Source organism: Vulpes lagopus, chromosome 6 (assembly GCF_018345385.1).
Source record: "Vulpes lagopus strain Blue_001 chromosome 6, ASM1834538v1, whole genome shotgun sequence".
In the NCBI taxonomy this organism is placed as follows: Eukaryota; Metazoa; Chordata; class Mammalia; order Carnivora; family Canidae; genus Vulpes; species Vulpes lagopus.
This window is the reverse complement of record NC_054829.1, coordinates 77978698-78004105: the sequence shown is the minus strand read 5'-3', so window position 1 is coordinate 78004105 and position 25408 is coordinate 77978698. Positions and strand designations below refer to the sequence as shown.

Genomic DNA, 25408 nt, shown 5'->3' with positions numbered 1-25408 from the left:
AATAGCTTTCCAAAAATGTTATATCTCCATGGCAAAAAAGGACTTTGCAGATGTGCTTAGGGCTAAAGACTTTGAGATGGGGAGACTGTCTGGATAATCCAGGGGGCCTATCTAATCACACAAGTCCTTAAAAGCAGAGAAATTTTTTTCCCTTTCCTAACTACATCTGACAGAGATGGGAACAAGAAATTCAAGCATGAAAGGGAATTCCTGGCTTTGAAGATCGAGGAAGGGGGCCAGAATATTTTTTTAACTTACAAACGGAACACTGTTTTAGTTAAATAAAAAAAGAGCATATTATAACACAGATCAAACAGGACTCTAAAAAGCACTTTCTTCCAAAATTAAAAAAAAACATAACTGAACAAAACCTGTCAATAATTTTATAGACCCACTGTCTGTTTTTCATGACCCTCCAAAAATGTCTATCTTTATTCATTACAATCACATCCAGAAGAACTCTTGTTGTTCATGCAATTATATAAGGCCCTATCAGGAGAGCTTAAATGCTATGATTCTTGGGAATAAAAATAAATCATACTAAGAAGGTTTTTGCCAAGGCCAGGGAAAAATATCTGGCAATCTGACTTCAAGTGAATTTAGCTGTGTTTAACTATCTAAATGACACAGATTAAATATAACAAGAGACTATACTCAGGTAATAACTTTCTCCCTGCCTTATCTGATCCTTAACTCCAAAAGTATAAAAGGAAAAATAATTCCATGGTTATACTCAAATAAAACAAGAAAAAAATCAGTGCTATATAATAAAGCTCATTTTAAGAACTCTGAAGATCTGTGACCCCAGAGATCAAGTCCCTTCAAGGCTGAAAAACTCTTTACCCTGAGGAACTGCGGGATGGAGGTTGGGGGGCATAGTGATACACAACTTCCATCAAACTAAACTAAACAGAACTAAAGAGAAAATGCCTAGGGCATGTAATTATTAATGAAATGCAAACATCCTGACATCTTCTTTCTCAGTGTAATTCTGTAAATAAGTTCACTAATATCTCTGATGCTTTTATTCATAAAACTAAATGCAGAAGTTCTGTTTATACTGACAATGTGAAAGTAAAAAAAAAAACAGTGATACAAATAAATGAAAATTGAAAAATAAAAACTGGAATGAATATTAACAATTAGAGAGTCGGATAAAATCACAACTTTTCTTGAATGCATCACAAAGCTAAGATTACAGGGCAACCAAGTAGCCTTATAGCCAAAGAGAATCAGCCTGCATTCCCTATCCCCACTCCACATGCATACTCAGGTCAGACCTGTAGCATAGTAGGAGAGAAAGGTAAGCAGGTAAGAAAAAAAAACCAGCTAAAATGTTAGGGCTACTAGAAACCTCCTGGGATATCCACACACAATAGGAGTTCACACTCAATTTGTAGGCCTTTTCCATTAACCTCCACCAGATGCTCCTGGGAAAGACTGGAGCAGGCCAGGAGACTAGAAAGCTTCCCTAAAAAATTCAGGCACAGAGATTTGTCACTGCTACCAGAAAGACATGTAACCCTGAAACCACATAGGTCACAGGTAAACACCGATGTGTATAAGGAAAAGAAAGAAGAAAAAAACACAAAAACTTCTATCCTTAGGGGTAGGTCAGTAAACAGTCCTGAGCACAATATCTTCCAACAGTAGTCGAGTTGGGGAAGGGCCTGGACACTCTGGCAAAGACCTGCAATAGATAGAAACCGTGAGGAAAAGGGACAGAAATATTGAGAAAACCCCATCCTGAAGGTCCAGTCACACAGGGCGCACTTAAAGGCTGATTTGGAAAACAGAGAATCCGTCCTGCACGCATCTCCAGTCCAGCAAACACTAATAAGCAACAGCAATCTACACTCGGGAAGAAGCAAGAGTATGAAGAGAGACTCCCCCACCCCCACTGCCCTGAGGTACAGGTAACACAGGCAAGGCAGAAAACAGAGCATAAAAGAGGAATGCTGAGAAAAATTTTCCAGCAACCCTGCCCCCACCTTTTGTACCAGGTAAAGAACAGAAATTTGAAGCTGGTTGTAACCATAGCAACAACAAAACCAAAACCTAGCTCCACTTCTAACTGGGCTGATTCAACACTGTTACAAGAGGCATGTGCATTCCCAGGCATAAAAACTAGGTACTTAGGTTTCAAATGTTCTATGCAAGATGTTCCGCAATCAATAAAAAATTTTGAGATATGTGAAGAAGAAAAAGAACCTATTATCAACAAAGAAACAGAACCAAAGTCAGAGTTGACCAAAGTGGCCTTTTATATCAGGATCTGCCACTGACAAACTATGAGTATATGCACATACACGGATTAATGAAATGATGAGAGAAGAATCAGGCACAAGCCTCTCTACCCTGTCTCAAATCCTGATAAAAACAATTTTTTCCAGGGACACCTGGGTGGCTCAGTGGTTGAGTGTCTGCTTTCAGCTCAGGGTGTGATCCTGGAACTCTGGGATTGAGTCCTTCAGGCTCCCTGTGGGGGACCTGCTTCTCCCTCTGCCTATGTCTCTGCCTCTTTCTGTGTGTCTCTAATGAATAAATAAATGTTTAAAAACATTTTGGCATACAAAAAACATTTTTTTAGTATATTATAAAGTCAGTATACTAAAAAAAAAAAAAAAAAAAAAAAACATAGGGCCATCTGGATGCCACAGTAGGTTGAGTCTCCGACTCTTAGCTTCGGCTCAGGTTGTAATCTCAGGGTCGGGAGATCAAGCCCCACATCGGGCTCTGCACTTAGCACGCAGTCTGCTTGGGATTCTCTCTGTCCTGTCCCTCCCCACAGAGTGCATGTGCACTTGCACGCACTCTCCCTCTCAAATAAAGAAATAATCTTAAAGAATTAAAACCACAGGGTAGCCCCAGGGGCTCAGCGGTTTAGCACTGCTTCAGCCCAGGGTGTGATCCTGGAGACCCGGGATGGAGTCCCATGTCAGGCTCCCTGCATGGAGCCTGCTTCTCCCTCTGCCTGTGCCTTTCTGCCTCTCTCTCTGTGTCTCTCGTGAATAAATAAATAAAATCTTAAAAAAAAAAAAATTAAAACCACAACTAAGATTATAAATATGATGATTCTCATCAAGCTATGGAAGAACTCTCATTGCTCCTTTTATTTATTTATTTTAGAAATTTTATTTATTTATTTTTTAAAGATTTTATTTATTTATTCATGAGAAACATAAAGAGAGAGAGAGACAGAGACACAGGCAGAAGGAGAAGCAGGCTCCATGCAGGGAGCCTGACATGGGGCTCAATCCCGGGTCTCCAGGATCACGCCCTGGGCCAAAGGCAGCGCTAAACCCCTGAGCCACAAGGGCTGCCCTCATTGTTTCTTTTAAAGTCCTTTTAAACTTGCACTGGAATAGAATATGGGGAAGACATAGGATGAAAATTTTCAAAAAAAATTTTTTTCTATTGGATAAAGGAAACAAAGATAAAATATTCTCAGCGTAATTAATATCCCTAATAAGAATTTTCAAAAAGCAGGAAAAAAAAAAAAAAGACAAACAGTTCAACAGAAAAATAGGCAAAAAGATATAAATTAGAAATATGATAAAGAAACACAAATGAAGACTGACAATATCCAGAGTTTTTAGGAATGCAGGCACTCACTCACTGCTGGATGGGTATGGGAATGTAAACTGCTACAACCAATACTTCTCCAACTTCTCAATAACAAAAGGAATCCAGGAACTATGCAAACTCAAAGGAAGATTCCTTTCTAGTCACATTTCTGCCACCTCCCTCTTCATCCTATATTCAAGTTACAGCAGAGTGTATTTTATCCGTATCATTCACTTTCATGCTTCTGCACCACTGAAATACTTTTTCCTCTCAACCCCTCTGCAAAATTCCAGGACCCAGTTCAAATACTTCTTGCCATATCCTCTTCCAGGTAGAATTAATTTACCTTTCACCTGTGATCCCACAGCACTTGGTCCATTTCTCTATCATAACAGTTAAAATATACAGTGCAGATATGTGTTAACTTATTATATAAGGAGCTCCCACTAATGAACAACAAAGAATCAGAATAGGACATGAACAAAAAATTTATAGTAAACAGTGCTCACTTCAAAAGTATGTACACAAAAACTGGAACAATACAGAAAGACAAATTCAGAGAAAAAAAAATGTGGCTCTTAAACACATGAAAAGATATATAACCTCAATGATAATAAAAGAAATAGGAATTAAAATCTGATTCCATTTATTATTTATCAAATTGGCAAAGTTCAAAAATTTCAGCAATATTGTATATGGAAAAATGGACATTCTAACACTACTTACTGGTAAGGACATAAACTGGCAATATCTCTATGAAGGCAATTTGGTATTACCTTTCAAAATTATAAATGCATACTTTTTTTAAATAATAAACTTATTTTTTATTGGTGTTCAATTTGCTAACATACAGAATAACACCCAGTGCTCATCCCATCAAGTGCCCCCCTCAGTGCCCGTCACCCATTCACCCCCACCCCCCGCCCTCCTCCCCTTCCAAGACCCCTAGTGAGTTTCCCAGAGATAGGAGTCTTTATGTTCTGTCTCCCTTTCTGATATTTCCCACACATTTCTTCTCCCTTCCCTTATATTCCCTTTCACTATTATTTATATTCCTCAAATGAATCAGACCGTATAATGTTTGTCCTTCTCCGATTGACCTACTTCACTCAGCATAATACCCTCCAGTTCCATCCACATCGAAGCAAATGGTGGGTATTTGTTGTTTCCAATGGCTGAGTAATATTCCATTGTATACATAAACCACATTTTCTTTATCCATTCATCTGTCGATGGACACCGAGGCTCCCTCCACAGTTTGGCTATTCTGGACATTGCTGCTAGAAACATCGGGGTGCAGGTGTCCCGGCCTTTCATTGGATCTGTATCTTTGGGGTAAATCCCCAGGAGTGCAATTGTTGGGTGGTAGGGCAGATCTATTTTTAAATCTTTGAGGAACCTCCACACAGTTTTCCAGAGTGGCTGCACCAGTTCACATTCCCACCAACAGTGTAAGAGGGTTCCCTTTTCTCCGCATCCTCTCCAACATTTGTGGTTTCCTGCCTTGTTAATTTTCCCCATTCTCACTGGTGTGAGGTGGTATCTCATTGTGGTTTTGATTTGTATTTCCCTGATGGCAAGTGATGCAGAGCATTTTCTCATGTGCTTGTTGGCCATGTGTATGTCTTCCTCTGTGAGATTTCTCTTCATGTCTTTTGCCCATTTCGTGATTGGATTGTTTGTTTCTTTGGTGTTCAGTTTAAGAAGTTCTTTATAGATCTTGGAAACTAGCCCTTTATCTGGTAGATCATTTGCAAATATCTTATCCTATTCTGTAGCTTGTCTTTTAGTTTTGTTGACTGTTTCTTTTGCTGTGCAAAAGCTTCTTATCTTGATGAAGTACAAATTGTTCATTTTTGCTTTTGTTTCTTTTGCCTTCGTGGATGTATCTTGCAAGAAGTTACTGTGGCTGAGTTCAAAAAGGGTGTTGCCTGTGTTCTCCTCTAGGATTTTGATGGAATCTTGTCTCACATTTAGATCTTTCATCCATTTTGAGTTTATCTTTGTGTCTGGTGAAAGAGGGTGGTCTAGTTTCATTCTTCTGCATGTGGATGTCCAATTTTCCCAGCACCATTTATTGAAGAGACTGTCTTTCTTCCAATGGAGAGTCTTTCCTCCTTTATCAAATATTAGTTCACCATAAAGTTGAAGGTCCACTTCTGGGTTCTCTATTCTGTTCCATTGATCTATGAGTCTGTTTTTGTGCCAGTTCCACACTGTCTTGATGACCACAGCTTTGTAGCCCAACATGAAATCTGGCATTGTGATGCCCCCAGCTATGGTTTTCTTTCTTAAAATTCCCCTGGCTACTCGGGGTCTTTTCTGATTCCACACAAATCTTAAAATAATTTGTTCTAACTCTCTGAAGAAAGTCCATGGTTATTTTGATACGGATTGCATTAAACGTGTAAATTGCCCTGGGTAACATTGACATTTTCACAATATCAATTCTGCCAATCCATGAGCATGGAATTCTTTGTGTCTTCCTCAATTTCTTTCAGAAGTATTCTATAGTTTTTAGGGTATAGGGCCTTTACCTCTTTGGTTAGGTTTATTCCTAGGTATCTTATACTTTTGGGTGCAATTGTAAATGGGACTGACTCCTTAATTTCTCTTTCTTCAGTCTCATTGTTAGTGTATAGAAATGCCACTGACTTCTGGGCATTGATTTTGTATCCTGCCACGCTGCCAAATTGCTGTATGAGTTCTAGCAATCTTGAGGTGGAGGCTTTTGGGTTTTCTATGTAGAGTATCATGTCATCAGTGAAGAGGGAGAGTTTGACTTCTTCTTTGCCAATTTGAATGCCTTTAATGTCTTTTTGTTGTCTGATAGCTGAGGCTAGGACTTCCAGTATTATGTTGAATAGCAGTGGTGAGAGTGGACATCCCTGTCTTGTTCCTGATCTTAGGGGAAAGGCTCCCAGTGCTTCCCCATTGAGAATGATATTTGCTGTGGGCTTTTCATAGATGGCTTTTAAGATGTCGAGGAATGTTCCCTCTATCCCTACACTCTGAAGAGTTTTGATCAGGAATGGATGCTGTCTTTTGTCAAATGGTTTCTCTGCATCTAATGAGAGGATCATATGGTTCTTGGTTTTTCTCTTGCTGATATGATGAATCACATTGATTATTTTATGAGTGTTGAACCAGCCTTGTGTCCAGGGAATAAATCCTACTTGGTCATGGTGAATAATTTTCTTAATGTGTTGTTGGATCCTATTGGCTAGTATCTTGTTGAGAATTTTTGCATCCATGTTCATCAGGGATATTGGTCTGTAATTCTCCTTTTTGGTGGGGTCTTTGTCTGGTTTCGGAATTAAGGTGATGCTGGCCTCATAGAACGAATTTGGAAGTACTCCATCTCTTTCTTCCTTTCCAAACAGCTTTAGTAGAATAGGTATGGTTTCTTCTTTAAACGTTTGATAGAATTCCCCAGGGAGCCATCTGGCCCTGGACTTTTGTGTCTTGGGATTTTTGATGACTGCTTCAATTTCCTCCCTGGTTATTGGCCTGTTCAGGTTTTCTATTTCTTCCTGTTCCAGTTTTGGTAGTTTGTGGCTTTCCAGAAATGCGTGCATTTCTTCTAGTTTGCCTAATTTATTGGCGTATAGGTGTTCACAATATGTTTTTAGAATCGTTTGTATTTCCTTGGTGTTGGTAGTGATTGCTCCTTTCTCATTCATGATTTTATTAATTAGAGTCTTCTCTCTCTTCTTTTTAATAAGGCTGGCTAATGGTTTATCTATCTTATTAATTCTTTCAAAGAACCAACTCCTGGTTTTGTTGATCTGTTCCACAGTTCTTCTGGTCTCGATTTCGTTGAGTTCTGCTCGAATCTTAATGAACTCTCTTCTTCTGCTGGGTGTAGGATCTATGTGCTGTTTTTTCTCTAGCTCCTGTAGGTGTAAGGTTAGTTTTTTGTTTTTTTTTTTTGTTTTTTTTTTTTTTATTTTATGGTTAGCTTTTGTATTTGAGTTCTTTCCAGTTTTTGAATGGATGCTTGTATTACGGTATATTTCCCCCTCAGGACTGCTTTTGCTGCATCCCAAAGATTTTGAACAGTTGTATCTTCATTCTCATTAGTTTCCATGAATCTTTTTAATTCTTCCTTAATTTCTGGGTTGACCCTTTCATCTTTTAGCAGGATGGTCCTTAACCTCCACGTGTTTGAAGTCCTTCCAAACTTCTTGTTGTGATTTAGTTCTAATTTCAAGGCATTATGGTCTGAGAATATGCAGGGGATGATACCAACCTTTTGGTATCGGTTCAGACCCGATTTGTGACCCCGTATGTGGTCTATTCTGGAGAAAGTTCCATGTGCACTTGAGAAGACTGTGTATTCAGTTGAGTTTGGATGTAAAGTTCTGTAGATATCTGTGAAATCCATCTGGTCCCGTGTATCATTTAAAGCTCTTGTTTCTTTGGAGATGTTGTATTTAGAAGACCTATCGAGTATAGAAAGCACTAGATTGAAGTCACCAAGTATAAGTGTATTATCTAAGTATGTCTTAACTTTGGTTATTAATTGATATATTTGGCAGCTCCCACATTCAGGGCATATATATTGAGGATTGTTAAGTCCTCTTGTTGGATAGATCCTTTAAGTATGGTATACTGTCCCTCTTCATCTCTCACCACAGTCTTCGGGATAAATTTTAGTTTATCTGATATAAGGATGGCTACCCCTGCTTTCTTTTGAGGACCATTTGAATGGTAAATGGTTCTCCAACCTTTTATTTTCAGGCTGTAGGTGTCCTTCTGTCTAAAATGAGTCTCTTGTAGACAGCAAATAGATGGGTCCTGCTTTTTTATCCAGTCTGAAACCCTACGCCTTTTGATGGGGCATTAAGCCCGTTCAGGTTCAGAGTTACTATTGACAGATATGAGTTTAATGTCATCATGATATCTATTCAGTCCTTGTTTTTGTGGATTGTTCCACTGAACTTCTTCTTAAAGGGGAATTTTAAGAGTCCCCCTTAAAATTTCTTGCAGAGCTGGTTTGGAGGTCACATATTCTTTCAGTTCCTGCCTGTCTTGGAAGCTCTTTATCTCTCCTTCCATTCTGAATGAAAGCCTTGCTGGATAAAGTATTCTTGATTGCATGTTTTTCTCATTTAGGACCCTGAATATATCCTGCCAGCCCCTTCTGGCCTGCCAGGTCTCTGTGGAGAGGTCTGCTGTTACCCTAATACTCCTCCCCATAAAAGTCAGGGATTTCTTGTCTTTTGCTGCTTTAAGGATCTTCTCTTTATGTTTGGAATCTGCAAGCTTCACTATTAAATGTCGAGGTGTTGAACGGCTTTTATTGATTTTAGGGGGGGATCTCTCTATTTCCTGGATCTGAATGCCTGTTTCCCTTCCCAGATTAGGAAAGTTTTCAGCTAGGATTTTTTCAAATACATATTCTGGTCCTCTGTCCCTTTCAGCGCCCTCGGGAACCCCAATTAAACGTAGGTTTTTCTTCCTCAGGCTGTCGTTTATTTCCCTTAATCTATCCTCATGGTCTTTTAATTGTTTGTCTCTTTTTTCCTCGGTTTTCCTCTTTGCATCAGCTTGTCTTCTATGTCACTCACTCGTTCTTCCACCTCATTAACCCTCGTAGTTAGGACTTCTAGTTTGGATTGCATCTCATTCAGTTGATTTTTAATTTCTGCCTGACTGGATCTAAATTCTGCAGTCATGAAGTCTCTTGAGTCCTTTATGCTTTTTTTCTAGAGCCACCAGTAGCTTTATAATAGTGCTTCTGAATTGGCTTTCTGACACTGAATTGTAATCCAGATTTTGTAACTCTGTGGGAGAGAGGACTGTTTCTGATTCTTTCTTCTAAGGTGATGTTTTCCTTCTAGTCATTTTTCTCAGTGCAGAGTGGCCAAAAACAAGTTGTATTGGGAAAAGGAGAAAGAGAGAGGAGAGAAAGAAGGAAAGAAAAGAGAAAAAGAAAAAAGAAAAAAGAAAAAAAAAAGGAGAAGAAAAAGAAAGAAAAAAGAAAGAAAGGAAAAAAAGGTTGGGGGAAGCAAACTGAAATCAAAAAGCAAAACAAAACAAAAACAAAAACCACGGGGGAGTATCTTCTGAATCTGTATACTTTAAGTCCCCAGAGTTCCCCTGGAACTTGTCCATCTAGCTGTTCTTCTGGGGGAGGGGCCTGTTGTGCTGATTTTCAGGTGTTAGCACTTGGGGGAGCTGCTCAGCCCCCTGCCTGCTGCAGGGCTCAGTGGGGGTTGTTTACCCTGTGAGGCCCCAGGAGGAACAACCACAGTGGTGGCGGCCAGCTCTGGAGCCCTGGATTCAGCTCCCGCAGTAACTACGGAGCTCTCCGTCTGCAGGGCATACATCTTTTGTTTCAAAAATTCTATTCTCAGTGTTTATACTATGAATACATTCAAAATCTTTGACAAGATTTATGTACATGACTATTCATTTACAATAACAAAGACGGAAAAACTAAATAGGTACCAGAGGGGGAAATAGGTAAATGGTTAAATTATGATATATGAAATGAAACACTATAGGCATGTTCATTAGAGTGTTATTTACAATAGCCAAAACATGGAAACAACCTAAGTGCCCATTGACAAATGAATGAATAAAGAAAATATGGTCGATATATAAAATGAAATATTATTCAGCCATAAAAATAAAGAATGAAATCTTGCCATTTGAGACAACATGGATGGACTTTAAGGGCATTATGCTAAGTGAAACAAGTCAGAGAATAAAAAGACCTTATGATCTCACTTATGCATGAAATCTTTAAAAACAATAATAATAATAATTCACAGATGCTGAGAACATACTGGTGGTTACCAGAGACAGGCGTGGTGGGTAAAATGGGAGAAGGTGGTCAAAAGTACAAACTTCTAATTTTAAAATAATCATAGGGATATAATGTACAGCACAGTGACTATAGTTAATAAAATTATATTGTCTATCTGAAAGTTGCTAGAAGAGTAAATATTCAAAAGTTCTCATCACAAGAAAAGAAAGTGATAGCTCTGTATAGTGATAGATATTAACCAGACCGTGGTGAGCATTTCCCCAAACATATAAATAATGAATCATTATGTTGGACACCTGACAATAATGTGTCAATTATATCTCAACAACAAAAAAATAAATAACTAGACAGCTCCATCTGAAACAATCTCCAAGATATATTGTTAAGTTAAAAGCAAGCAAGATGCAGGACAGGGTATTCAGGGTATTAAATAAGAAACAATTCTAACACTAAATGTGTGGATTTTTTCCCACACCAATCAATTATCTGATACAAGCCAGGTATCCAACAATTAACGGCAGTTCTGATACTATCTACCTGGATTTAGCATCAGATCCCGCAAGTTAAGGACTCAGTTCCATAAGACTGCCCCCACCTCAAATGCCAATAGCAATTCAAAAGGCCTCTCTGGTATTTGTGGCCAACTAGCTATAAATAAATCAAGGGGTCCTGTGACCCCCTCCACAGACTTCATAATTTGCTAGAATAGCTCACAAAATTCATAGAAACACTTAGTTAACATTTACCAGTTTCTTATATAACAAAAGATATGGTAAAGAATACAGATAAATAGGTACATAGGGCAAGATGCAGAAGAGTTGGAAGTGCAAGAGTTTCTGTCTCCATTGGGTCTGGATGCACCACCCTTTGGGCACAGATGTATGCTCACCAATCCAGAAACTTTCAGAACCTCACAGTACAGGGATTTTTATGGAGGCATGATTAATTATGAACTCAATGTCTAGATCCTCTCTCTTCCCTGGATAACAGATAGGGTTGAAAGCTTCTAATCATGGCTTAGTCTTTCCGGAGACGAGTCCCCATCTGGGAGCCTACCAAAAATTTCTTATTAGGACAAAATGCTCCTATCACCCAGAAAATTACAAGAGTTTTAGGAGCTCTGTATCAGGAACTGGGTCAAAGACCAAATATTACAACAATAGATGCTCCTAGCATCCCTATCACTCCGGAGATTACAGGAATTTTAGAAGCTCTCTATCAGGAACTGGGGGCAGAGACCAATATATAAATCTTATGTCACAAACTCCTAGCTCCAACACTTACTACTACTGTGAACCTAGGCAGGTTACATAATCTTTCAATGCCTTGCTTTTCAACTGAAAAAAAGAACATAATAACAACAGCTTCCACATAAAATAGCTGTGGAGACTAAATTAGTTACTGAATAGCAGTATTTAATAAATGTTAAGTATTACTATAATAAATCATATTTTTCTTTTAAATTATAAAATGTTAAAAAAAAGCAGAGATGATAACTTTCATAATTCTATGCCCCTGTACATCTTTATGGGAAAAGCATGTTTTTTAATCAAAATTTTAAATAAAAGCAAACAAAAGTAATAAAAAAAAGATACTTACTTTGTAGCAGTAGCAAAATGTCTGCTGGACACCTGAACATATACAGAACAAGGATAAAGAGGTATCTGATAAGCCTTCTTTGAAAGACTATGCTTTTGATGACGTATCAAGACTTGAAAGAAAAAAAAATATATAAAATATTAACATTAAACATTACCCCCATAATTTTTTCATCTTTAATATTTTCCGAAAAAAAATATTCAATATTTTATGAGTCTCAACCATTCTTTAAAAAGCATAATAATAGGGGCAGCTGGGTGGCCCAGTCAGTTAACAGTCCTACTCCTGGTTTCAGCTCAGGTCATGATCTCAGGGTCATGGGATCAAGGCTCATATTGGGCTCTGTACTCAGTGAGGAGCTGGCTTGGGATTCTCTTTCCCTCTCCCTCTGCCTGTCCCACTTGTGCACATTCTTTCTCTCAAATAATAAATCTTAATAAAAAATTGTAAAAGTAGAAACTTCAATTCTTGAAACTAAAGCCAAGCAAACATCTAATTGAATAATTCGGTCTTTATTTACTTTTTAAAAAGATTTTAGGTAATCTCTACACTCAACATGGGGCTCAAATTTACAAACCTGAGATTGAGTCACATGCTCTACCAACCGAGCTTGGCAGGCACCCATGCTTCACTTAGTTTTAACTTAATCCAGTTCAGGATCAACAGAGTATGTTAGCTCTACTATTATGGAATATGATATACATATCCTGAATTTCTTTTTAAGAATTTAAATTTTATTCTCTATGTATATCTGAAATAGGACAAATGTTATTACCAATCACTTCATGAAGAATTCAATTAAGTGGGGTTAAGAAAAGGGATTATGCATAGGGAAAAGAGTATATTTAGATCCCTATCTCACACCACGCACACACTCAAAAATCCAATGTAGGTGGACTAAGGATTTACATTTGAATGACAAACTAAAGGTTTTCAGAATATAGAAAAATATCTTTTTGACTGTTTGGGAGGGAACAATTTCACAAACAAAACCCAAAAGCACTAGCCAAAAAGTAATTTATTAATGTTAAGAACATCTGTTTATTAAAGAAAATGAAAGGCAAGCCAAAAACTGGGAGAACATAATAGCAACCTATAGAACAAAGGATTAATATCCAGAATATGTAAGATCAACCCAATTAAAAAATAAAAGAGATGAACAGGCTAATTTTAAAGGAAACATAAACGGTACATGCATGTATGGGAAAATGCATAATTTCATTAGTAATCAAGTAAATATTAATTTAAAATATAATAAGGGGGATCCCTGGGTGGCTCAGCGGTTTAGCGCCTGCCTTTGGCCCAGGGTGCAATCCTGGAGTACCAGGATTGAGTCCCACTTCGGGCTCCTGGCATGGAGCCTGCTTCTCCCTCCTCCTGTTTCTCTGCCTCTCTCTCTCTCTCTGTGTGTCTATCATAAATAAATAAATAAATAAATCTTTAAAAAAAATATAATAAAATATCATTCCACAGTGCTATTTAAAGAGTGGTCAGTTGGCCTATAAATCAAAATTACAGCAGCATGTAAATCAACCACATCACTAAGTATGTCATTTACTGCAGCTGACATCATTTTTTTCCACAAGAGTTCTTATGAAAAAGTAAAGAGTAAAGCAAGGAATGCTTTGATTAAATTGTGGACAGGTAACAGTTTCTAGGTGCGATCATTTAAGTAGCAAAATTTTACATACATCAGATTGGCAACTTTTTTTTTTTTTAAGTCTGGAGTTGCTGAAAATGTTAAGTAAGGGTAAATTTGGGGATCCCTGGGTGGCGCAGCGGTTTGGCGCCTGCCTTTGGCCCAGGGCGCGATCCTGGAGACCTGGGATCGAATCCCACGTCGGGCTCCCGGTGCATGAGCCTGCTTCTCCCTCTGCCTATGTCTCTGCCTCTCTCTCTCTCTGTGACTATCATAAGTAAATAAATAAAAAATAATAAAAGATTTAAAAAAAAAAAAGGGTAAATTTTACACATAGTAAATAAAAGTATGAACTGGAATACCACTTTGGAAAATAAAATGGCATAACTCAATGAGCTGGGCATATATATATCAATGATGCAGTAATTCCACTTGTAGAAATATGCCCTAGAAGAACTCCTACACATGTGTACCAAGATACATGCCCAAAATAACAACATCATAATGTCAGGAGACTTCTGGGGAAGATGGCAAAGGTAAGAGGTCCATAAGCTCTCCTCACCCCTGGGATACAACTAGTTAACAACCAATTCAATGTAAATAAACCAGAAAATGCCCCAAAAGCTGGCAGATCAGACTCTCTACAGCTAAATGTAGAGAAGAGGCCAAGGCCACTTCAAAGAGGGGCTAAATGGACCTGCAAGGCTGTCCACAGGAGAGAGGGAGACCATGGACACAGAAAGGGGACAGAAACAGACCCTCACACCAAGGAGCCCACACAGGGAAGACCAATCTCTATAACATTTGGCTTTGAAAACCAGAGGGGCTGAATTTCAGTAGTTCTTAAGCAAGTCTTAAGACCTGGAACCTTACAAATCAGCAGGCTCATGGGAGAGACAGGAGGGAGAGACAGAAGGGAGCCAGGAGGACAAGAGGAAACTGAGTCCCTGCCCTTAAAGAGGCAGCAAAACAGAGTCCCCATGCAATACAGCACAATACAGCAGTTTGAAAAATGCCTGGGATGTACAGGAGGGAGATTGGTTTATATAAATCTCAGAGCATGTGCTGGAGAGGCAGGGATCCTTGAGAGACTTCTCCAGGAACAAAACTACTGGCAGTAACCATTTTCATGCCTTACCCCCAGCATCAACACACCAACACCTTTAGGAACCAGTGCATCATCAACACTTGCTACTTAACTTGCTAAGAGTGTGCCCTGTTCCCTGTTCTCTTTCTGACATGCCCCCACCAGCCAGGCCTCTGATCTGGGTCTCCTCTCACAACAGACCCATGCAAACCTTGCTAACACCATGCATCCCAATCCTGAGCACTTCTGCAGATCTGCCCCCTCCAACACAACCTGTCTCAGTCTATATGGTGCTGGAGGTCTGGTCCTGTCAACTTGGACCTTGCTGGCACCAAGCACCCTGCCCCCACATTCACCTATAGTTAGGTGCTATTGCATCTCTGGCAAATCCCTGATCTGACTCAACTTTAAGTCCCAGGTGGCCCCATACTAGCCCATTAATAACTGAGGGACCAAACCCTGCCCACAACAAGCCAAGAGAGCCATTGCAGATGACTGGACTGAAGGCAAACATGGTTCAGCCACAACAGCAGGGCACATGCAACACTCACTGAAGATACGGTTGAAGTGCCAGGCTCTGGTGAGTAGGGGACATTGCACTGCAGCACACTACAGGACCTGTTCTCCATAAGGCTACTACTTTCAAGAGCAGAAGACAGCTGACTTTTTAAACACACAGAAACAGACACAGAGAGCTAGAAAAAATGAGGATACAGATGAATATGTTCCAAGTGAGAAATAGAACAAAAATCACAGCAAGAGACCTAAATAATATGCCTGATAGAGAATGTAAAGTAATGGTCATAAAAATAATTCACTGGACTTGAGAAAAAGGTAAAGAACCTCAGTGAGGCTTTAACAAAGGGATGGAAAACATAAAATAAAACCAATCAAAGAACTCAATAGCTAAAATTAAAAATATACTAGATGGAATAAATGGTAGTAACCTGTAGGATAGAATAATGGAAAGCAATCAAGCTAAACAAGAGAAAGAAACATAATAATAAATATGAAAATAGACTTAGGGAACTCAGTAACACCAACAAGCATAATAACATTCCCATTACAGGGATCCCAGAAGAAAAAAGGGGTGCAGAAAATTTATCTAAATAAATAATAGCAGAAAATTTCTAAATCTTGGGGGGGGGGGGGGGGGGACAAAAATCCAGATCCAGGATGTATAGAGATCCCCTAACAAAATCAAACAAAGGAGGTCCACACCAAAACACATAGGAATTAAAATGGCAAAAAGTAGTTGTTAAGAAAGAATTTTAAAAGCAGCAACAGGGCAGCCCGGGTGGCTTACTGGTTTAGCACTGCCCTCGTCCCAGGGCTTGATCCTGGAGTCCCAGGATTGAGTCCTGCGTCGGGCTCTCTGCTTGGAGCCTGCTTTTCCCTCTGCCTGTGTCTCTGCCTCTCTCTCTCTTCCTCCCTCTCTGTGTCTCTCATGAATAAACAAATAAAATCTTTAAAAAAAAAAAAAAAGCAGCAACTGAAAAGTTACATATAAGGGAAACCTTATAAGCCTATCAGAAGATTTTCAGCACAAACTTTGCAGGTCAGAAGAAAGTGGCATGATAAACTCAAAGCGCTGAAAGAAAAAAAAAAAAAAAAAACCTGCAGCCAAGAACACTGCATCCAGCAAAGCTATCATTCAAAATAGAGGGAGAGATAGTTTCCCAGACAAACAAAAGTTAAAGGAACTTATGACCAAGTAAACTAGTCCAACAGGAATGTTAAAGGGGACTCTTTGAGTGAAAGGGAAAGACCATAAGTAGGAATAAGAAAAGCAGGAAACACAAAAGCTGTAAAAATAAGTTTATCTATAAAAATCAGTCAGGGATTCACAAAAATAAAATGATGTAAAGTATGACACCATATATCTATAACATGGGGAGGAGAGGAGTAAAGAATGGATCCAAACTTAAGAAACCATCCATTTAGACTGCTGTATGTATAATATGTCAAATAGAAACCTAACAGTAACCACAAATCAAAAACCAGTGATATGCAAAAAGAAAAAAAATCCGGGGATCCCTGGGTGGCTCAGCAGTTTGGAGCCTGCCTTTGGTCCAGGGCGTGATCCTGGAGTCCCGGGATCGAGTCCCACGTCAGGCTCCCGGCATGGAGCCTGCTTCTCCCTCTGCCTGTGTCTCTGCCTCTCTCTCTCTCTATCATAAATAAATGAATAAAATCTTTAAAAAAAAAGAGAGAAAAAAAATCCAAGTGTATCATGAAGAAAGCCAAAAAACCATGAGAGAAGAGAGAAAGAAGAAACAGAGAACTACAAACAATCATAAAACAAGTAACCAAATGGTAGTAATTACTCTGAATAAATGGACTATACGTTCAAGTCAAAAGACACAGAATAATAAAATAGATTTAAAAAGCAACATGCATCTATATGTTGCCTATAACAAACTCATTTCAGACCTAATGACACATGAAGATTGAGGTATCTGGCTGGCTCAGTCAGTAGAGCATGTGACTCAATATCAGGGTCGAGCTGGAAGCCCACACACTGGAGTAGAGTTTGCTACAAAAAAAAAAAAACACACACACACTCACACACACAAAAAAACCCCACAAATATGCAGAATGAGAGTGAAGGGATGGAAAAGCATTATCAGGCAAATGGAAGTGAAAAGAAAGGAGCAATATTTATACTGGACAAAATAGACTTTAAAACAAAGACTGTAACAGGAGAAAAAAGGGGAACATTATATAATCACAAAGGGAAAAACAAAACAAAAAGATATAATGACTGTAAATATTTATGCATTCAACATAGAAGGACCCAATACATAAAGCAGCTAACAATAAACACAAAGGGAGTAATCAGTAGTAATATAATAATAGTAGGGGACTTTAACAACCCACTTACGTCAATGGATAAATTATTCAAATGGAAAAATCAACAAGAAAACAGTAGTTTTGAATGGCACATTGGACAAGATATATCTAACATATTCATAACATTCCATTCCCAAACACCAAAATACACATTCTTCTCCAAAGCGTATGGAACATTCTACAGAATAAATCACATATTAGGCCACAAAACAAGTCTCAACAAAATTAAGAAGATTAAAGTCATCCCATTCATGTTTTCTGACCAAGACATTATGAAACTAGAAATCAACCCCAAGAAAAATCTGTAAAAAACACAAATACATGAAGGTTAAATAACATGCTACTAAACAATGAAAGGCTCACCAAGAAATCAAAGAGGAAATCAAAGAATACATGCAGACAAATTAAAATGAAAACACAATGGTCAAAGCCTTTGGAGGTGGAAAAGCTATTCTAAGAGGAAAGTTCACAACAATACAGGCCTATCTCAAGAAGCTAGAAAAATCTCAAATAAAGAACCTAACCTTCTACCTAAAGGAGCTAGTAAAAGAAGAACAAACAAAACCTCAAACCAGTAGAAGGAAGGAAATAATAGATTAGAGCAGAAATAAATGAAACTAAAAGCAAACAATAGAACAGATCAATGAAACCAGAAACTGGTTCTTTGAAAAGATCAACAAAATCGAGAAACCTTGAGCCAGAATCATCAAAAGAGAGAGAGAAAGGACTTAAACCAAAATCAGAAATGAAAGAGGTGGGCAGCCTGGGGGGGGGGGGGGGGGCTCGGCGGTTTAGCGCCACCTTCAACCCAGGGTGTGATCCTGGAGACCTGGGATCAAGCCCCACGTCGGGCTCCCTGCATGGAGCCTGCTTCTCCCTCTACCTCTCTCTCTCTCTCTCCTCTCTGTGTTTCTCATGAATAAATAAATAAAATCTCAAAAAAAAAAAAAAAAAAAAAAAGAAAGAGGAGAAATAATGTCTGACATCACAGAAATACAAACCATTATAAGAGAATATAATGAAAAATTATATGCCAACAAATTGGACAACCTAGAAGAAACGGATAAAATCCTAGAAACATATAATCTATCAAAACTAAAACAGAAAGAAATAGAAAATGAACAGAATGACTACCAGCAATGAAATTGAATCAGTAATCAATAGTCCAACCAACAAACAAAAGTCCAGGACCAGATGGCTTCACAGATAAATTCTACCAAACATTTAAAGAAGAGTTACCTATTCTTCTCAAACTATTCTAAAAAATAGAAAAGGAAGGAGGGCAGCCCGGGTGGCTCAGCAGTTTAGCGCCGCCTTTGGCCCAGGACGTGATCCTGGAGTCCCCAGATCGAGTCCCACATCAGGCTCCCTGCATGAAGCCTGCTTCTCCCTCTGCCTGTGTCTCTGCCTCTCTCTCTCTCCTCTCTGTGTATTCTTATGAATAAATAAATAAATCTTAAAAAAAGAAAAAAAAAAAAGAAAAGGAAGGAAAGCTTCCAAATTCATCTTATGAGGCCAGCATTACCCTGATGCTGAAACAAGATAAAGACACTACAGAGAAAGAGAACTAAAGGTCAATATCTCTGGGCATAGATGCAAAAACCCTCAACAAAATATTAGTAAACTGAGTCTAACAATATATTAAAAAGCTCATTTACCATGATCAAGTGGGATTTATTCCTGTGATACAAGTTTAAATATTCTCAAACTAACCAATGTGATATACATCATATCAATAAGAAATAAAAAACAATAGTATCATTTCAGTAGATGCAGAAAAAGCATTTGACAAAGTACAACATCCCTTCAAGATAAAAACCCTCAACAAAGAAGATTTAGAGGGAACATACCTCAACATAGTAAATGCCATATATGAGAAACCTACAACTAACATCATCCTCAAAGGAGAAAAACTGAGAGCTTTTCCCCTAAGATCAGGAACAAGACAAGGATATCCATTCTCATTTATTCAACATAGTAGTGGAAGTCCTGGCCACAGCAATCAGACAACAGTAAGAAATAAAAGGATCTAAATCAGTAAGGAAGAAGTCACACTTTCACGATTTGCAGATAACATACTATATAAAGAAAACCCAAAGACTCCACTAAAAAATTACTATAACTGATAAATGAGTTCAGTAAGATTGCAGGACACAAAAATCAATATAGAAATCCATTGTATTTCTTTATATTAATAATGAGGTAGCAGAAAGAGAAATTAAGAAAACAGTCCCATTTACAATTGCACCAAAAACAATAAAATAAGAAGGAATAAACTCTGAAAACTAGAAAACACTGAAGAAAGGAATTGAAGATAACACAAACTAATGGAAAGATATTCCATGCTCATGGATTGGGATAACAAATATTGTTAAAACATCTGTAACTGCCCAAAGCAACCTACAGATTTAATGCAATCCCTATCAAAATACCAATAGCATTTTTCACAGAACTAGAACAAATGATCCTAAAATTTGTATGGAACTACAAAAGACCCTGAGTATCTAAAGTGATCTTGAAAAAGAAAAATTAAACTGGTGGCATCTCAATCCCAGATTTCAAAATATACTACAAATCTGCAGTAATCAAAACAATATAGTATTGGCACAGAAATAGACACATAGACCAACAGAAAAGAATAGAAAGCCCAAAAATAAACCCATAATTATATGGCCAATTAATCTTTGACAAACTAGGCAAGAATATGCAATGGGAAAAAGAAAATCTCTTCAACAAATGGCATTGAGATAACTGGACAGCTATATGCAAAAGAATGAAACTGGACCATTATCTTACACCATACACAAAAATAAATTCAAAATGGATTAAAAACCTAAATGTGAGGGGTGTCTGAATGGCTCAGTCAGTCAAGCATCCAACTTTTGGTTACAGCTCAGGTCACAATCTTATGGTTATGGGATTGTGCCCAGCATCAGGCTCAATGCTCAGAGGGGAGTCTGCTTGAGATTCTATCTTTTCTCTCCCTTCTCATTGCCTTTCCCCCTGCTCAACCTCTAACTCTAAAATAAATGAATAAATCTTTAAAAAAAAAAAAAAAAAAACTAAATGTGAGACCTGAAACCGTAAAAATTTTAGTGGAGAGAACAGGCAGTAGTTTCTTGGACATCAGCTGTAGCAACATCCTTCTAGATGTATCTCCTGAGGCAAAGGAAACAAAAGCAAAAAACAAACTACTGAGTCGACATCAAAATAAAAAGCTTCTGCACGGCAAAGGAAACAATCAACAAAACTAAAAGATGACCTACTAAATGGGAGAAGATATTTTCAAATGACATATCCAATAACAGGTTAGTATCCAAAATATATAAAGTACTTACAAAACTCTACAAAAAAAACAAATAATTCAATTTAAAAATGGGCAGAAGACATGAACAGACATTTCTCCAAAAAGACATGGATGTCCAACAGACTCATGAAAAAATTCGCAAGATCACTCATCATCAGGGAAATTGAAATCAAAACTATAATGAGACAGCACCTCATAACCTGTCAGAATGGCTAAAATCAACAACACACAAAAGAAATTTTGGCACGGATACAAAAACAAAGCAACCTCGAGCACTGTTGGTGAATGTAAACTGGTGTAGCCACTGTGGAAAAAAGTGTGGAGGTTCCTCAAAAAATTAAAAATAGAAAAAAAATTACCATATGATCCACTAATTCCACTACTGGGTATTTACCCAAAGAATATGAAAACACTAATTCAAAAAGATACATGCACTTCTATGTTTACTGCAGCATTATTATAACAGCCAAATTATGGAAGTAGTCGAAGAGTCCATCCATCAATCAATGGAAAAAGAAGATGTGGGATTGGTGTCTGTGTATACACACACTATGAAATATTACTTAGCCATAAAAAAAAGAATGAAATCTTGCCATTTGCAACAGGATGGATGGATCTAGATATTATCAGTGAATGAATCAGCCAGAGAAAAACAAATACTATATATTTCACCCATATGTGGAATTTAAGAAAAAAAAATTAAAAAGAGAGATAAACCAAAAAAGGAAAAAAAAGACTGTTAACTATAGAGAATAGATGGTTACCAGAGGGGAAGTGGGTGGAGGGATGGGTGAAATAGGTGAAGAGGATTAAAATACACTTATCATGATGAGCACTGAGCAATATATAGAATTGCTGAATCACCATATTATATATCTGAAACTAACACTGTATGTCAACTATACTGGAATTAAAATAAATCATCATTCATCATCATCATTATCATCATCATATCTTTGTAATGGCAATACTGCAGAAAAGAACCCAAACATTTATCTACCATAGAATCCATAAATAAATTGTGGTATATTCCTATACTGGAAAGCTAGAGAAGAGTAAAAATGACTAAACTATGTGTTCTATGGATGAACTTCACAAACATAATTTTGAACAAAAGTTCAAAAGATTTGAAAGAAATGGAAAAATCAGTCACACAAATTTCTAGAAAAAGCGTTCAAGCCCACCCCAGTTGGAGGAAAAAGTTGTCCCAAGGCAGAAATGTTCTTGGTGTTGATTAGGGCAATGTGACTAGAGAACACAGAGTAAGTAGAAAGGTAACTGGAAAAGAGGTCAGAGAGGTAACCTGGGTGAGTGGGTGAGTAGGGGGGATAAGGCAGGTGTGAAGACCCTAGGCCAGTGCTGTCCAGTGGAAGTAGAATGTAAACTACACGTATATTTTTAAATTGTCTAATAGCCACATTAAAAAGGGTAAAAAAAGAAACCAGTGAACTTAATTAATAAAATTAACATATTACAGCTAATAACTCAAAACATTATCATTTCAACATGTTATTAATATAAAAAAAAACTCAGGTATTTTACTTTTTTTGGTACTAAGTCTTCAAAATCTAATATGTATTTGTCACACTCAATTTAGATTAACCACACCTGAAGTGTTCAATAGTGGATAACAATATGGACAACACATCGTTAGGCCATTCTAAAAACTAAGAAAAATGGGGAGGTCTTACAGTTTTGAGAATAAGGGTAACATGATTTAGGTTCTTAAAAGACCAATTTCCCTACCTTTTGAGAACATAGTGAATGCCAGGTGAGGAACTGTAATGGCATGCAAGGTAGTTGCTATAGTATAGTGAGGACATAGATTTTGGATTTATTTTGAGGGTAAACCAACAAATGTGTCAACTATTTTATGTGAAGTGTGGGAAAAAGAGAGGGAATTGTGGATATGCTTTTGGCCCAAACAACTAAGAGGATGAAGTTACCATCAAATGAGAGGGGGAAGACTGCAGGCTATGATGAGTCTGATTTCTGACAAGTGTTAAGTGCTAATGAGATATACAAGTGGAGACCTAGAATTGGCAGGTAAGTTTAAGAATCTAAAGTTCACAAGAGGGGAAACCCTGTCGAGACCCCTCCCGCTTCTGAGAGCTTTCTCTCTATCTTTGCTTAATAAACTTCTATCCCTTTACTAACTAACTAACTAACTAACTAAAGTTTACAAGAGGTCCCAACCATAGATAAAAATTTGAGAGCCATTAAGATATAGATAATAGTGAAAGCCAGGAAACTTGGAAGAGATCACTAGAGGAATGAATTTACATACAAAAGACATGAAGATTGGGGGACACTTAGGTGGCTCAGGGCTTGATCCTGGGGTCCTGGGATTGAGCCCCCCCCCCCCCCCCGTGTCAATCTCCGCGTCGGGCTCCCTGCATGGAGCCTACTTCTTCCTCTGCCTGTGTCTCTGCCTCTGTGTCTCTCATGAATAAATAAATAAAATATTTTTTAAAAAAGACATGGAGATTAAAGATGGGTTCCTGGCTCCTGAGGTATTGCAAGGTAAGAGACTGGGGAGAGGAGGTGGAACTAGCAAAGTAATGTGAGAAATGACAGGTGAGATAAAAAGAAAATTAAGAGAGGAATGCTAGAAGCCAAGAGAAGAAAATGTGGCACGAAGAAAATGATAATCCTCAGTTCTCTTTTTGGTTTGTCTAATATAGTGTTATTTCTGTCATACATGTAGAAAATACCGTAAGTCTCTTTTCAGTAAAGATACACTTTCTGGCTTGGTCACTTCGTAGTTATCACCACTCTTTTAAACAACTATCCCCAACACAGAATCCTGTCCTGACGCTAAGCATTCCCAAAGAAGCTCACAGAGAAAAAGCAGGATGTAGGTTAAAAAAAAAGAAAGAAAAAATCTCTAGCCTAGGAGTGAAGCTTCAGTTTTGCCCCTGCCATTCACTAGTTATACGAGCGCTACCACGTACTTTAACGGGATCAGTTTATTCCTCTGTAAAACAGGAGTGATGCTGGCTGCTGCCTTCAACTAAAGAGCTACCTTAATCAATAACAATATGTATCGGTGCTTCAAAATCACAAAACAAAAATTAAAGAGCACTGTACCAAAAAAAAAAAATTGTACCAAAAAGGGCTGTCCTCCTAGACAATAAATCGTGGAGTTTGCTAAGTCCGGAAAAGAGCTACTACCAAGAAGTAGGACACACTTAGTCTCCCAACGATAAATGTCGATGCAAATCACGCAACGTCTGGACCTTTAAGAATGAGAGTCGCCGGCAGGGCGGCCTGGGCAGGCGCCGGTGAGCGTCCTGCGCGGCGGGGAGTTCGCAGGTGCGGCTCACTCAGCACGCCGCCTTTTCCATGCCAGAACTCACGTCCTTACGAGGTTCTCCCACGCAGCCCGCACCCCGTGCTGGAGGCGGAACCGCGTCTTCACCTCGGCCCCGGCGGGCGGCTGCAGGCTGGCAGCGCACACCGCCTCCCACTCCAGGCCTGGGGTTCGCGGCTCCAGAAGGGAGCGAGACGTCCGTGAAGCCGTTTGTGAGTAGCAGTTGCCCTCTGGAGAACCTAGAACTCGCAACAACAGGGAGCCCTCGAGCCCGCCGCGCAGACCCGTGCCTAGGAGAGTCTGGCCCACCGCAGGAGGACACCGGAGCTACTTCCCCCCAAGTCCGGATCACGCATTGCTTTACCTCGACCCGCACATCTTATGGCCGCCGCCATGTTGACCGTTCCGGATTGTGTTGACGAAATCGGTCCTACGCTTCAACTTGCAAGAAACTTAAAAAGGGTTCCTCTCCGGAACTGACGGAAGGGTGAGGACTTAGAAAGAGCAAGAGGAAAAGGGGCGGCACCAAAAGAAGCTTCACACCGGCAGGGAACCCCGAGCCCCCCCCCCCCCCCCCCCCCCCGTGGCGGTGTTACAGTCGGGCTTCCGTGCTGGCCTTCCGTGCTAGGACCCTGTGCCTCTTGGTTCCGGGGGACCGCTTAAACCACCTGCAGAGAAACCTGCCCTTCATGGAAAACACGGTCTTGTTCGCGTTGCTCTATTTTTTCTTTTTTCCCCTTTGATTCAAATGTACTTAGAACGATAATTTAATATATTGAGAGACTACCCAGCAAAGCATGGAAAACAATCTGAGGAATCTCACCAGTTTCTATCGGCCCATTTCTAGCCTTGTCAAGACTTTCAAATCGCCAGACTCGCCGCTTCCACCCTAGGCGGCGTCCCACCCGCTAACAAAACTTTCCTTTTGTCTCAACTAGAGATCAGCGTGGTCTTAAGTTCATCTTCACGTCAATCAGCTCAACATGTTCCTTCTGCCGGCAAGCTGGCCCATTAGGGTCAACTGAACAGTACTTGAAAAATTTGCAGAGCACTTCTGGTTTTAAAATGGGAGATCTTGAGACGCACAGGTTATTAGGACTCAAAAAAAAAAAAAAATCAGTGTCCTTTCCATCAGTCAAAGCTGTTGTCAGCATAGTTTAATCTTAAAAAAAAAAAATCATCATAGTTTATATCCCTTCCTAGTTTTGTGGGGTTTTTAAAAAGATTTTACTTATTTATTCATGAGAGACACATAGAGGCAGAGA

At 38.8% G+C, this 25408-nt stretch overlaps 1 protein-coding gene across 3 annotated transcripts in view; it reads right to left on the bottom strand.

The window, feature by feature from the left end:
• MRPL1 (mitochondrial ribosomal protein L1) overlaps positions 1–24698 on the bottom strand; it is a 96475-nt gene extending 71777 nt beyond the window's left edge. The window contains exons 1-2 of one of the 3 annotated variants that reach the window (XM_041759660.1): positions 24508–24698; positions 11945–12056 (exon numbers count right to left, since the gene is read on the bottom strand). In XM_041759660.1, the coding sequence (XP_041615594.1) occupies positions 11945–12056; positions 24508–24538 (143 nt within the window). In that variant the 5' untranslated portion in view covers positions 24539–24698. Of the gene's footprint in view, positions 1–11944; positions 12057–20598; positions 20673–24507 lie in introns of those variants that run through there. The other 2 variants (XM_041759659.1, XM_041759661.1) reach the window with 2 other exon arrangements.
• Positions 24699–25408: the final 710 nt, after the last annotated feature.